The following is a 16,603-nucleotide window of genomic DNA, read 5'->3' as shown; positions in this document are numbered from 1 at the left end:
ATTACAGGTTGGTTAAAATTATTAGGTCTTTCTATAAATATTTTTAACTGAGATTGTAAAAGAAATAAATTAGAGGATCAAAATCATTTCAATCTTCTATTCAGCCTCTCAGCTAGAATATATTAACAAGATATCCATTAAAAGCTGTCTGAGAAGACTGCACTGTATGATTTCTTTGGCAGCATTCTGGGAATATTTCTTTAGCAATTAATTACTGGGTAATCTACCCTAAGGAATTAATTATGAGGATGTAGCCTCTAAAGTTGTGAAAAGACTGCTATTTATATTCATCTTTTTAAAATAAGAGCTTGAATTATAGATATATTATGCAACAAAAGGAAATGCCTGGATGTTCATACAATGTGAGTTGTTGATTCCCTGTGATTTAGCTTGGTTCTCCAAAACTGAGCCCTGTAAATACTGTAAAAGTATTTCCATTATTAACAAAGCAGAAAATTACCCCATCTCACCCTTATCTCTCTTGCCAATAATAAGTAGTTGTAAACAAAATGTCAATATTTTTTCAAAGGCAAACATATAAGACTTTGGAGTATTAAATCATCTTTATATTAATTTTTGAAACAAAATATGAAACTTTAAGAAATTTCTGGATTGTAAAAGTCATGTTAAGGTAAGTGCCCATATCACTAGGTGTATGCATTAATACTTCTTTTCAGTGGCAAGATTTTGTTGAAGAATTGTGAGAAAAGGTTACATATTTTATACATTTGTTTTACTGATGAGAGAACTCAGGTCTTAGGATCAGTAGCTTTCTAGAGACCTATAGTTTTTTAAAAAGTAAATAGCTGGTATTAAATTATCTGGCTGTGAGATCTCTTCATTAAATTTGGCCTCTCATCTACAGAATAACTTATGTAGATTTCCCCTTTTTCTCCCTTAATATATTTTATATTGATTTAGATTAAGATTGTATAGATTTAAAAAACAGTTCTGTTTGATTGTCCTAGGGACTGTTTTGTTTTTAGAAACAAATTTACCTAATTTACATTTAGAACTACCTTGAGAAACAGACATATTTAATATGCCACTTTTAAAAAAAAGTATGGGTAGCACTGACAGAAAATAAAACTTTTTTCCTAGAAATTGTCTTCTAACCAATATCACTTAATATATATTGATACAGCTATAGACTCCTGATAGTTATGATCGGAGAAGGAGGTTTTTAAAAAGTTTTACTTGAGAATTCAAAATTTAAACAAATTTGTGAATAAAGAAATTCTTTTTGGGATTTGGTTAATATTTCAATTCACTATATTTTAGGCCTTTCAGTAAAACTGGTGCTTCATGTAAAATAATTCTGTTTCACTTGCGATTTATTAAGGCAAAGCAAAAGAGAAGGAAGGAAGAAACGAAAATAAGAGAAGCAGTAATTCTGTGCATCAAGGAAAAATAATCTAATGAGTTTCTAGAGAAAGGCAAACCAATAAAAGAATAGAGAAGATCAAGGAAATACTGTAAAGAATAATGAAGAAATAAGAAGTCAAAAATAAGAATCTTGGTAGCAAGTCACAGATCTACCAAATGCCCCCTGGCTTACAAAAAAATTGTATACTTAGGAAGTCCTTTATTTGAAAGGCTATGATTTCTAATGGTTTATTATCATTTCAAATATTTTTATTTTACTAGACATTTATTACACATATTATTTTGATCCCTAAGTTTCTATGATAGCTTTGATTTTGAAATCATGCAATCTATACAAAATTAGACTTTTAAGCATGCTATTTCCTGCCCACTATCTAGAGAATAATTCAACCCATGATCTTTTTCCCCCAAATTTCTTATCTGTCTATAAAGAAATTAAGAAGCCCATTATAGGTGCAGTATAAAAGAGTTATTAGGTACTTTGGAATAGATAACTTTTAAATAGTATAGTGTATGTTCTGAAGAATTATTTATTATTTATATAGCAGATAGAAAAAAGTTTGTATTCAAACTTCAACTGAAATACAATTTTTCTATCAAATAAGATTAGGAATAGAATGGTTTAGCCTGCATATAAAAGTACCCTGGTATAAATACAATTATAAACACAAGCAAATAGTTGGCTTTATGAAGCAGGCAAAAGACACCCGGTCCTTGTCATTACCAGATCCTGTCTAAATAACAAAACCAGAGAAACTTATGTTTTTCTGCTCTAGTAAAAAATTTAGATTATAAAATAACCTATAATTTAATCTCTAATTTTGTTTACTACTTTTTTAAACTACATATTTTATTTTGAGCATTTTCCCATGCCATTAAATATTCCTAAATATTACTTTTTAGATTATATAAATAACTCATATATACATATGTATAGTAAGTTATTTAACCACAGACGTTAAGGTTGATTCTGTTTCATGAATATGAATAATGCTGTGATAAATAATCTTATAATTAAATCTTTCATTCTCCGTTTGATAATTTCCACCAAAAAATTTCTGGAAATAATACCATTGGTTAAACAAAATATTTTAAAAATATATAGCTTGCTTGCAATGTCATATAAATTTATATTTCTGCTAGTGTGACTAGGAATATTCATGTCACTGCTCATTATAGCAGTGATTATAATTTAAAACATTATCAATTTGACTACAAAAATTTTAATAGATTTCTAGTGAGAGTATATTTTCCCCCCACATATTTCTTTGCTGATTTTCTCTGTTTTTATGAAACAGCTACTTACTGTTTCATAAAGGGCTAAGTAAACAGTCCTTTACTCATTAAATTCACAGCTAAAATACATTATTACTATCTTATTTTAGTTTTCTTCAAAATATGAAACAGTTTACCATACTAGAAAGTGATTTTCCTATTAGAAAAGATATGAAAACTCTTTATTTGAAGTCTCAAAAATCTGTTTTTCTATCAAACTAGAATAAATAGCAAAACAAATGTTGTTATAAAGGAGGAGAAACTAGACAATAATGAATGAGAGTAGAAATAAGTTACTCAAAAGTCTCTAGGAGCCAGGCACTTAATGCAAACAAGTAAAGTAGCCTGGAGGGTATAAAGAAAGCCAGTTGAGTATTAATATATGTCATCTGGCCCAGTAATATTAACATGATTTTTTAGAAAACTGAAAACTGTATTTTTATTTAAAAAATCTCACCAATTTAAAATGTTCCAAACTAATTATAAAAAAGGAAGTCATCCCCAAAGATATCCCTAATAAAATTATCTTCCATCAACTAAGTTATAGCTTAAAAGAGGACTCTCTGTGTACCTATAAGTAAAAAGGAGATTCTAGGGAAACATTAGTTGCTGTACAAATATAGAAGTAGTTTCACGTTGGAAATGAGTAAAGCTAGCTGGAGATGTATTTTCTGGTTGTTATCTTCAAAAGATGTTGTGAAGTCTTCTATTGTTTTGAGTCAGGGAGAAGAAACTCTGTTCCCTTTCCTAGAATTAATCTGGATCAGTCAGGGTGAGTCACTTATATTAAGCATGGTACTGGTGGTCATTGACATAAAGGATAAGATCTCTGGAATGAGAATACCATTGCAACTTGGTCTAAACAAAAGAGACCCAGGATGCTGTGTAAGAAACATTAAGCACTCCACTCATTTGATTATACCAGTGGTTCCTTAAGTCTGTTCCACAGACCTGTAAGGGTCCCTGAGGTTCTTTCAGGGTTCCACAAGGTCAAATGATTTTAATAATAATACCAATACATTATTTGCCTCTAACACTATGTTGACATTTGAAATGATGGTACAAAAGCAATGGTGGTTTGGTACTACAGTAGAAATCTAGGCAGTGGATACAAATAGCGTGAATAGTTATTGTATTATTCACCCCTAACAGTTTCATTAACATAGCCCTCTCAATGAAACAGTAAATACTAACTCAATTTAGTTAAAACTTGTCTGTTGAGTGTGACAAACAGGAAGAATGAAATAAAACACTTCTGCTGTATAACAAAGAATGACAGGTGTCTCAAGATAAAGAACTTAGGCAATAGTTTGAGTTGCAAGCTGAACTAGCCAGGTTTTGCACAGAACACTATTTTTGCTTGAAAGAATGTCTCACAAACTATGACTATTCAGACTTAGATGTTTGATAGACGTTTTCTTGAAAATGAATGAAACAAGACAGTCAATTTCGGGAAAACAAACAGGGTTTGTTGGCTTTTTTTTTGGCCAAAGAAAAAACTCTATGTTTTAAGCAAAAATTAAAATTATGAAAAATGGATATCACCATGAGCTTCCAATGCTTCCAAGGAGTTTTTAATGAGTTGGTGGTTATATTAATGAAAATGAATTTTGATAGAGTAAACACTTGGAAGAACTTATATTTTCCATGTGATAAAAAAATACATTACAAAAACATACCTGGATATAAGATCCATTAAACATTCAGGACCAACCGATGAATTTTTTTTTTCCCCAGATGAACAACTTTTTATTGAGCTATAGCTGACTTACAATGTTGCATTAGTTTCAGGTGTATAGCAAAGTGATTCATTCATACATATATATCTCTACATCCTTTTTCAGATCCTTTTCATCAGAAGTTATTATAAGATATTGAATACAGTTCCCTATGCTATATAGTAGGTCTCTGTTTATCTATTTCATATATGGCAGTATGTCCAAAAGATTTTAATATATTGGAGTATGAAATGCCCCTTGACAGGGCTAAATTCTACGATTTAACTAACTTTCAATATATTATCAACTGAACAATTTTGTTGTAGTATCAAAGAATATCCACAATTATATGAAAATGCTATTGAGATATTCCTTTATTTTCTAACCACATAACTGTGTGAGGCTGGATTTGTTTCCTTAAACCAAAACAATATATTCCAACAGACTGAGTACAGAAGCAGATGTGAGAATCCAGCTGTAGTCTACTAAACCAGACATTGAAATGAATAGGAAAAAAAATGTAAAACAATGTCATCCTTTCTAGTAGATTTTTTAAAATTTTGGAAAACATTATTTTTACCCTTAGCAATATTATTTAAATTAACATAGAAAGGTCTTATTCTCAATTTAAAGTAAATAAATAACATTTAAAAAATTTCTAAGTTTTAATTATCAGTGCAATAAATATCACGAGCTATGACTCACATAAATAAGCCTTTGAGGTACTCAATAATTCCTAAGCATGTGAAGGGGTCCTGAGACTATTAAGTTTGAGAACTGATGGATCTGACCAACAAAGTTGAGAATATTATTGTTCAGCAACCCTCATCTCCATGAGATAGTTAACCAAAACTTATATTTTTATGTCCAGAGATGCATTTTATTACACTAATTAATAATTAGTGTAACTATTAATACTAATAATTAATTACACTAATTACATTAATAACTATTAATTCAAAATGTTTTCCAACCTTTTTGGTGTTTGCTGACTCCACATGTAGAACCCATACACTTCTACAATGTCATTAACAGCTGAACAGTTGTTGATGTGCCAATGCTGATATGACTTCAGACAAAAGCAAAGAAACCTGATGGTCAGTGTAGTTTTACTAATTTTCTTTAGGCTATCAGAAACAGTAGAAAATAACTTGCAGGCCTCAGTCAGTGTCCTGATTCAGGCTAGAATTATAGAACTTCTTGAGTCTCCAAAGACTTGGGAAACAATGAACTAGCCATATTACACAATCATCTTGGCGTTCTCAAAGGAAAGTGGTGATAATATAGACTAGTTGGTAAAAACTAATATTACTAGGAAAAAAAACCCAAGAGAAAATACTACCTTGATACTAGATCAAATAATACCATTTTTATATGTAAAGGGAATCTACTCCCTTTCAGATATATACATTAAAAATTGTGAGTTAAGAAAATATTCTTTATCCAGAGTAATCTAAATTCCATTGCTCAAAGGACAATAACAGAAGCCTAGAGAGGTTGTAATTCTGCATTTTGTTTGAATATAAGATTAGACATTATTATTAAAGGAACACATACTCCATAAGGATACTTTAATATATATTTAAAAATTATTTCATAAACTTTAATTAGATAGGAAAATTAATTTATATTTTGTATCTAAGAAGAGAAAAAATTACATGCTGATTAGTCTGTGCACAAAGTTCTATTCTAAACTCTGAAGTACAAGGGAGTATGTGCAGAGATTACCTTTATTAATCTATTTATTTTAGTCAAACTTCAGATGCTTAGGGATTAAAAGGAAAATTGAACTGGTCTTTGTAAAAAATTCTCTGTTTTTGATGACATTGATAGGGAGTGGTGAATTGATTGAAAGTCTGGATTTTTTTTCCTTTTCAGTTCTGGTCATTATTCTCTATGTCAAGCCTCTTGATTCTAAAAGAGATGCTGCTGCTTTTCATAACTGAAAAGCAGAACTTATTACATTTGTGAATCATATTCACTTTAAAACAGAATTTGTTATAGAGGTATTCTTTTAGCAAACCATTTTTTGGGAAACGATTACCATTTTAGAATTTGAGTCCTCTAGAGACTGCCCATTCATAGAATCTATATACTATTTGACTTTTTTGCTTAGGCACTGTTTTACTTAGGGCAATGTAAGACTAAAATCTCAAGTTTGTTGTTAAAATACATTTCACAGAGTCCTCAAGCTAAAGGAGTGAAAATCACTTGTCATTTCAGTCAGATTTCATGAAAAGAAAATATCTGATATTAAGGAGAAATGAATTTCCCCATATATGGAAATATATTATGTCATCCCAGCAAACAAATTTTTGCTGGAGACAATGCCATTCTATATGGAACTTTAGAAGAGATAATACCCTGTCTTTATGAGATTGTGACGAGTGTACTGAAAAGGAAATCCAGACTTGGTTTGCTTGATAGATCATGTTTTCACTATAGGTGGAGAATCTTAAGGGATTAAAGCACAATCTGGAATAAAATATTGCAGAGAGTAAAATAAAATGTGAATTCAAAATAATTTGTAATACCAACATTATAGCTGTTGACCTAACAGGAATAGATGCATACATACAAATGGACAGGAAATTTCCAGCTTAAATGCTGCCCCATGATAAAACATTACAGAGGAAAAGGTTAGAACTGTTAGTTTTTAATCATAATTTGGTTATTTAACCCTTCCGTATTTTCACAAAGACTAGGATAAGTGTTTTTGATGGTTATTCCCAGAGTATTCTGTACTTCTGCTGTTAAATCATAAAATTTATTGGACTTTATTATAATTTATAGTTGCCTGCTTTATCTGTCTGTAAAGCCAAGAACAATGTTATTTGCCCACCACTGCTTTCCCAGCACCAGGCAAAGACTTATTTAATAGTTAATAACCCTGTTGGGCAGGCAAGGATTACCAGTTTTATTATAGACAAAAAGCTCAGAGAAGTTGAACAACTTGCTTAATGCAGTGTAGTTATTAGGTAGAGAAGCCAGTAGTTGAAACCAGGACTTCTAATATCAAGTCAAGTGCTCTTTCTAGTGTTGGTCTTTCATGACTATATTGTATTTCCAATGTAAGGAAAATGTATTTGCACATTTTTTTCTGCACATGACAGATTGCATGCCTAATCTGAAACATGGGAGGGGGATTTTTATGGGGTCTGGCTAACAGTATTATGTACCAAATTATAAACATTCCATCCAAGATGTAGTAACAATAATGATGTCAGACTCAACTTGTGTTCTGATTTTGTGCAAGATAATATTCCTGGGATGTCTCATATCTTAGACTGAAAACATTTAAAACCAAAATGTATTAACAATTTTCCTTTGCCTTTTCATTCCTTAGTATAGTTAACAACATCATTTACCCAAAATTTAAATTAGAACCCTGACCTTCATTTTTATTTCTTCTCTGCCTTACATTTTTATGCTGTAAAATTAATTTATCTAGAATATTTTTATGTGCTAAAACCTATGGCCTTGAATTTTACTTAGTATGCAAAGGGGAAAAAAAATCACTATTTAAAATAAAGAAGAATTGATCTGAAGTTGGATTTTAAAGTCACTGAATTAGGTTATTCGTGTACTAATGAAGTTTTACAGAGAGTTTTTGATTAGTGAGTACTACCATTAAAGTGGTCATTATTGCTGAACATAATTCTCAAAACCTCCAACTGGCAAAAAAAGCTGTTATTTTGTTTTCACCATTTGTCATGTCCCTGGTGAAATGCTACTCCTAAGAGCTGCCTTCTCTGATCATCCAATCTGAGATTTCCCTCTTTTTACTTTCTACTACACTTTTTCACTTCTCAGCATGAATTTCAATGTATCATTATTAAGTTATTATAAAAGTATATTTATTATAATTTGAAAGGTTATTTTTATGTTATTTTAAATGTTTTATTTTTTATCTAATATAATTTTTAAAGGTTATTTTAGATAAATTTATTTTAAAAATGCCTATTTGTTTCAGCATACCTTTGACTAAACTGTAAACTCTATGCGGGAAGAGATTACATCTATCACTGATATAAAAGTACATGTTAAAGCTGCTGCTACTGCTAAGTTGCTTCAGTCGTGTCCGACTCTGTGTGACCCCCTAGACGGCAGCCCACCAGGCTCCCCCATCCCTGAGATTCTCCAGGCAAGAACACTGTAGTGGGTTGCCATTTCCTTCTCCAATGCATGAAAGTGAAAAGTGAAACTGAAGTCACTCAGTCATGCCCAACTCTTAGTGACCCCATGGGCTGCAGCCCACCAGCCTCCTCTGTCCATGGGATTTTCCAGGCAAGAGTACTGGAGTGGGGTGCCATCGCCTTCTCTGTTAAAGCATCTAGTATACATTAATTAAGCAGTCTCATAATTTGAGATTTTCAATAGGAAGAATAATTTGATTGTCTTCACTTCTTTTTAAAAAGTATTCAAATTAGTTTTTCTATTATATTACTACTCTGATTCAACCTTAAAAGTTCAATTTTAAAATTAAATAACACCAAAGCAATAATTTTATCTTTGAGGTTACATTTTGGTGTTGGTAAAATTATTTAAAAGAAACAGAATTATATTCCTAGGCAAAAATACAGAAGAAAAATTTCTGAAAAAAAAAAAAGATTTTGAAATAACTGTTTTACTTGAATTAATTGTCAATTTGAACAGCTAAATATTATCTATGGACAAATATCAAGACAAGCCACTTGTTATCCTAAGGTTTTGAAATAAGCAAAATAATAAATGTGGATTTTGGAGCAATTTTTAAAACTGTATTTAATAACTGCATTTATTAACTGTATTTAATATTCTCCTGGTAAATAAAATGTAACTCTGAAGTTTTAAAAAGGTCCAAGAACTTAGATAAAACTTAGTTTTCAATATTTATGTACACAGTACAACACTAAGAAAAATATACTGTCTTAGATAATTCCACATTCCAGTCATTAAGGTCTTAATATTTGATGAATGAGTAGTCTTTTATAGTGGACTTAACATTTAGCTTTACTTGTTTCCCAGACTTCATAAATGAGTAAACTTATACAGCTGGAATTTAGTGAAGTCAAACAATAAATCATTCTGTTTTAAAAATTTGTAAGATATGGGTGATATTTTTCTACCCAATTTATGTCTTGATAACTCCATGTTTTCCTTCGGTTAAAGATTCAGCTGGCTAGCATTCAATGTATAAACATGTAACAAACATTTTATATCTAGAATGTTTTCATAGTTTTTCTTCATGAAGATTTAAGACCTCATTTTTTTAAACTATACAATTAATTGTCAGTGACTTTTGACACAAGTCTAAAAATGATATTCAACAGTTCACACTCTGAAGACTGCTAAAAAGGATGTAGCATGGAATGTAAAAGCACTACACATTTCAAGAACTGATTGAGATCACTTCCAGTTAAATTCAACAATAACATTCATAAAACTCATAGAAAAGCTGGAATTGAGGAAGGTAGTTAGATAAATCCTTAAATCTGATGACAGTGAAAAAGTCATAGTTTGAAACATTACCTACAGATTTCTGAAATAAATTTACTGTATAGCCTGATAGCTAAAATCATATCCTATTAAATAAGAAGGAATGTTACTGTTTGCTTCTGATGCCAATAGTACATCCATCCTATGGAAACTTGAAGCTACAAATGACTAACTTTACAGGAAAGAGATATTCTAAGAAAAAGTATCATAGTCATAATTAGGTTTGCTACTCAGTTTATCACACACATGAAAATGTCAGGCAGCAAATAAATATCTAATCCTCTCCCTGGCTCACTGCTTCAGTACTTGGGAAAAATTATAAAAAATAAATACTAAGATACTTCCTCCCTCCCCCAAAGGTTGGCATTAAAACTTTCTATCAATTTAGATTTGTTTCCAAATATTAGGCAGCAACATTCCAAGTTGAATATGTTTGAAAAAATTTGGAATGATACTAGAGCAAGGAGTTACCCCTGCCTGGACAAGTTAAAAAACAAAAATCCTTTTGGTGACGTCATTTTACTTTGTTAATCTTGCTGTTTATTGGCCAGAAACATATTCACCCTCTGCATAAATAAATAACTGTGTATCTATACAAATAAGTATGCTAAAAAATAAGAAGTCTACAACAAAGAAACAGGAGTTACAGAAAGTGATACCTATAGCTGTGAGGTAGTAGGCATTTTGAATGAAATTTCTATTCTATTGTTGGCCTAATACAACAATTTGTGAAACATTAGGTGTTATCTATGTTATAGCCCATTAATTTTTCATTGTAATATCTTGCATGCAATCCAACCTTGACAAGCAGAGGGAAATACTGGTTAGTTTTCCCAAATGTACATAGCAGAGCAGGTTTAAGGTGCCAAGGAACGATACTTACTTTTGGTGTCGGGCAGGAAGCTGTAGAAAGGCGAGATGTAGCCTGAGCACGGGGAGATTCCGAAGGAGTAGTACTGAGGGAGGCTGTGTCTCGTGGGAGCACCTGAACGCCACGAGAAATGATGGAGTCTGGAATCTGAACAAGAGGAACAAGTATGGTTTAATATGCTGAAAATACCAATCACATGCAAAATCAATACCCACACCAAACATTTTTTTTTTTTGCGGGGGAACGGGGGCGGGTGGCACATATAGTCAACATATAGTCAAAGCTGTGGTTTTTCTAGTAGTCATGTATGGATGTGAGAGTTGAACCATAAAGAAGGCTGAGTGCTGAAGAATTGAGGCTTTCAAATTGTGGTGGTGGGGAAGACTCCCCTGACAGTCCCTTGGACTTCAAAGAGATAAAACCAGTCAATCCTAAATAAACCCCAAATATTCATTGGAAGGACGGATGCCGAACATGATGCTCTAATACTTTGGCCACCTGATGTGAAGAGCTGACTCACTGGAAGAGACCCTGATGCTGGGAAAGACTGAAAGCCAGAGAAAGGGGTGGCAGAGGATGAGATGGTTGAATGGCATCACTGATTCAATGGACATGAATCTGAGCAAATTCCGGGAGATGGTGAAGGACAGGGAAGCCTGGCATGCTGCAGTCCACGGAGACGCAAAGAATCAGACACTGAATGACTGAACACCCTTTGCCGCTCAGCTCTCGGATATTTGGTCTAACTTATTAAGTATGATTGCATCCAAAAATTTGGGATAAGGTAGAAATCTTCAGATTCAATATATTTTCCTTGGCCAAATAATATTTCAAATAATATTTCATCAAAGCTTTTTTATGAGGCAGTATGGAACTGTAGAGAGGAGTAAAGTGTTTGGCATTCATATACTAGCTCTGTCATTTAACACCTATTTAATTCCTAGATACTTTCCATTTCCCTTTCAGATTCATTCTCCACCCTTCTTCACTCTCTCTGGACCAAGCTAAACTGTAGAGATAGAATCAACAAGCTATTTTGTGCTCCCTGATTTCTAGCTGGGTCAGGTAAGAAGTACTATCAGGAAACTGAAGAGTTGGGGGAGAATAAGGGCTGGTATTTATTCCCTTGGCTTCCTCTCCAGCAGGTCACTGTAGGCTGGCTAAGATCAGAGGCCCTGTTAGATGACCTGTGCTTATAGCTCTTTTCTGGATTCCAATTACCTGCTCTCTTTTTTGCCCCATTAGGTCTAGGAGTATTAATGATACCAATTACTACTAGTTCCAGGGTGCTGAATCATATTTTGTCGCTTTCTCTAAAATCTTCCCATGCTTTTTATAAATATCATAGTCCTTTACTAAACTCTTCACAATTATCCATTTAGGTACACTGTGACTTCTGCTGGGATACTGATGGATATAATTTTTAAACTGTCATTTCCTTTATCTAAAAAATGTGGATGCTGCTGCTGCTGCTAAGTCACTTCACTCGTGTCCAACTCTGTGCAACCCCATAGATGGCAGCCCATCAGGCTCCCCCGTCCCTGGGATTCTCCAGGCAAGAATACTGGAGTGGGTTGCCATTTCCTTCTCCAATGCATGAAAGTGGAAAGTGAAAAGACAAAGTGAAGTTGCTCAGTTGTGTCCGACTCTTAGCAAACTCATGGACTGCAGCCTACCAGGCTCCTCCATCCATGGGATTTTCCAGGCAAGAGTACCAGAGTGGGGTGCCATTGCCTTCTCCAAAAAATGTGGATAAATGATAGCATTTACCTCACCACATTACTACTGAGGGCTAAATAAGATAATGCATATAAATTATCTAGTGCTTACAAGTAGTTTAGTTAGTTAAGTTGCTTGGTCAGTCGTGTCTGACTCTTTGTGACCCCATGGACTGTAGCCCACTAGGCTCCTTCGTCCATGGGATTCTCCAGGCAAGAATACTGGGGTGGGTTGCCGTTTCCTTCTCCAGGGGATCTTCCCGACCCAGGGATCAAACCCAGGTCTCCCGCATTGCAGGCAGACGCTTTAACCTCTCAGCCACCAGGGAAGCCCCTACAAGGAGTTAATACTTAATAAATATTAGCTATTGTTATTATTATGTTATATTCTAACTGATGTAAGTGAACATCACTACTGTAAAAACATACAAATGTAGGACAAATACTGTGGATTATTTGTCTTTAAAATTATTAATATTTATGTTGATTATAAAATTTGTTATTTAGGGCTATGTATAATTTAGTTCTTATTTTGGGCTAGTACTAGTGAGTATAGGTCTTTTAATCTCAAAATGACAAGCTGACCACTTCCAAATTTTATGCACAAGAGGGGAAATATGTATGATGAAAGAATAAACAATTAACATTCAATCAAAATATTACTTAGGATGTAGAAAGAAGAAAACAGCAGCCAGAATTTGTGACTAGAAAGGCGCTCTTTATCTTTACACATCATCTCTTTCTCACAAAGGAAATACTATGGCCACAGGTGCTCTTTCATTTAGTTTCCGTACCTACATCCTCAATACCAAAGGTACTGCCACAATTTCTGGGCTTAATTTTTGTGATTTATGAACAATATCTGAATAACTATGATGAAAAGCAGTGGGAATTCTGAGAAGAAAAATGGCTGCATTTGCTAGTACACTTAAATACTGAATTGCAATAAATATTTTAAGAAACAGAGGTAGAAGCTCTTCTCTAATTTAGAAGAGCTATATATTGCCACTTACATCTAATAGAAAAGGCCAAGTATTGGGAAGAAAAAGGTCAAATGCCCCTACTGTATTTCACATAGTTCCATGTTTCTTTCCTTCATGGAAATTACCCACACTTATACTACATTTATATGCATGCTAGTTTGGTCAATGTCTCTCTCTCATACCAGAATACACTGTCATGATGATGGAACTAAGTTTTTGCTACTACTGTATGTCCAGTGCCTAATAAAGCATCTGCACAAAGTAGTATACATGTGTGATTTCCAGACTTACACACACACACACAGACACACACACAGTTTTCACCTCCACCCCTTCAATAAACAAAAGAGTAGGAAATTTGAGGGAGACAGTAAGATTAAACTGTGAGGTACAGGGACTTCCCTGGTGGTACAGTGGATAAGAAACTGCTTGCCAATGCAGGGGAAACATGTTTGATAACAAGGGGCTAATGCTTGGTCCAGGAAGATTCCACATGCCACAAAGCAAGTGAGCCTGTGCACCGCAATTATTGAGCCTGTACTCTAGAACCCAGGAGCCACAGCTACGGAGCCCACGTGCTACAACTACTGAAGCCTGCACGCCCTAGAGCCTTTGCCCTACAACAAGAGAAGACACCACGATAAGCCCACACACCACAACTATAGCCTAGCCTCCACTCATGTCAATTAGAGAACACCCACACAGCAATGAAGATCTAGCACACCCCAAAATATAAATAAATAAATGAATAAAAATTAAAAATACTGTCATGTATATACTTTTGGGTTACTAGTTTGGAAGTATACAGTATACTATTGGAAATATGAGTCGAGGTCATGAAAAAGTTAGACTGGACATATACTTCAGGAATTATCACTGAAGGTGGCAGTTTCAGTCATGCAAATATTTCAGGTCATCCAAGGAAAATATGTAAAAGACCAAAGGCTGATGGTATGAAAGTATTTCAGTTTAGAAGATAAATTATTTGGTCTTCCTATCTTTAAGAAATTGTTAGAGACAAAAGAAAATCAAGACAGAGTAAACATAAGGGAAGAGAAAAGAGAAGAAACTGTTAGGAGATGTTACAAAATATCAGTTATTGGAGAGAACAGGGGTAAGATGAGAGCTGAAAAGATGTCCTTGGATCTAGCAATTATATAAGATATACAATTATATAAGATACTACAAGTAAACAAAAAGTAGAAATGAAGAAGCAAGTGGGGATGATAAAGCAGTGAAATTTGTGGGGAGAGAAAGACATTCACTAATATTCTTTTCTTTGGTGCCTGGAATAAAGGCCTATTTGACAAGAAAAGGGGGAAATACAAGTGGGAAAGATCTCTCTAGGAGAGTCATAAACATCTGGAATAAATGCACTGATGAATGAGCATGGAGGATAACTAAGGCATCGGCCAAGGAATTCTCAATGATCATTGTGAATTCTTACAGTAATAAATAAAATCAATAATGGAAGCCAATTATTCTGTTGCAGAGTGTTCGTAATTTTTCCTTTTTAGAGACATTATCAATGACTCTTGTTCATGTATCATAATTCCCATATGCATTAATTCTAGGATATATACAGTCAGAAACAGAATTGCTGGTTGATGGCTGTGAATATCGTCTTTTACAAATTCCCAAATTGGTTAAGCCAATTTAAAAGTATCAAAAGAAAATAGTAACAATTTGTCTTACTTCACAACTTAGCTCTACCTAGTATTCTCAGTAATAATTTTTTCAGATGTGATGGACAGTAAAAATATCTTAAAGTGGCTTTTTTCTTCCTTCATTGTTAACAAAACACTTTTTCATATGTTTACCAGCCATTTAGATGTTCTCTATTATAAAGTTCCTATTCAAGTCTTTTGCCCAGTTTTCCCCTTATTGAGTCATTCTTTTAATTTAATTATTAAATTTCTGTATCTATTCTGGATAGCAAGTCTTTATCAGTTTTATATGATATAAATATCGATTCCTACTATGCAGCTTGCCTTCCAATTTCATCATGTATTCTGATAAACAGAATATTTTAATTTTTATTAAATTTTATTGATAGTTACATAGTTAGCTATTCAGTTCAGTTCAGTTCAGTCACTCAGTCATGTCCGACTCTTTGCGACACCATGAATTGCAGCACGCCAGGCCTCCCTGTCCATCACCAACTCCCGGAGTTCACCCAAATCCACGTCCATTGAGTCGGTGATGCCATCCAGCCATCTCATCCTCTGTCGTCCCCTTTTCTTCCTGCCCCCAACCCCTCTCAGCATCAGAGTCTTTTCCAATGCGTCAACTCTTCGCATGAGATAGTCAAAGTAGTGGAGTTTCAGCTTTAGCATCATTCCTTCCAAAGAACACCCAGGACTGATCTCCTTTAGAATGGACTGGTTGTTATTTTTCAATTTGTTAATGTGGTGTATTACATTGATTGATTTGTGGATATTGAAGAATCTTTGCATCCCTGGGATAAAGCCCATTTAGTCATAGGTGTATGATCTTTTTAACATGTTGTTGGCTTCTGATTACTAGAATTTTGTTAAGGATTTTTGCATCTATGTTCATCAGTGATATTGGCCTGTAGTTTTCTTTTTTGTGGCATCTTTGTCTGGTTTTGCTATTAGGGTGATGGTGGCCTCATAGAATGAGTTTGGAAGTTTACCATCCTCTGCAGTTTTCTGGAAGAGTTTGAGTAGGATAGGTGTTAGCTCCTCTCTAAATTTTTGGTAGAATTCAGCCGTGAAGCCGTCTGGACCTGGGCTTTTGTTTGCTGGAAGATTTCTGATTACAGTTTCAATTTTCGTGCTTGTGATGGGTCTGTTAAGATTTTCTATTTCTTCCTGGTTCAGTTTTGGAAAGTTATACTTTTCTAAGAATTTGTCCATTTCTTCCACGTTGTCCATTTTATTGGCATATAATTGCCGATAGTAGTTTCTTATGACCCTTTGTATTTCTGTGTTGTCTGTTGTGATCTCTCCATGTTCATTTCTAACTTTATTGATTTGATTTTTCTCCCTTTGTTTCTTGATGAGTCTGGCTAATGGTTTGTCAATTTTATTTATCCTTTCAAAGAACCAGCTTTTGGTTTTGTTGATTTTTGCTATGGTCTCTTTTCTTTGGATTTATTGCTACCCTAATTTTTAAGATTTCTTTCCTTCTACTAACCCTGGGGTTCTTCAT

General features: G+C 33.6%; 1 protein-coding gene across 10 annotated transcripts in view; it reads right to left on the bottom strand.

Annotated features, from left to right (window-relative positions):
• GPHN (gephyrin) overlaps nucleotides 1–16,603 on the bottom strand; it is a 546,412-nt gene that overhangs the window by 189,235 nt on the left and 340,574 nt on the right. For all 10 annotated transcript variants that reach the window (XM_069596839.1, XM_069596846.1, XM_069596847.1 and 7 more), the window contains one exon: nucleotides 10,741–10,875. In XM_069596839.1, coding sequence (XP_069452940.1) covers nucleotides 10,741–10,875 — 135 coding nt within the window. The remainder of the gene's footprint in view (nucleotides 1–10,740; nucleotides 10,876–16,603) is intronic.

This window comes from Ovis canadensis, chromosome 7, assembly GCF_042477335.2.
Source record: "Ovis canadensis isolate MfBH-ARS-UI-01 breed Bighorn chromosome 7, ARS-UI_OviCan_v2, whole genome shotgun sequence".
Taxonomy (NCBI): Eukaryota; Metazoa; Chordata; class Mammalia; order Artiodactyla; family Bovidae; genus Ovis; species Ovis canadensis.
Note: the sequence above shows the minus strand (reverse complement) of the source record. Positions and strands in the feature narration are given on the sequence as shown.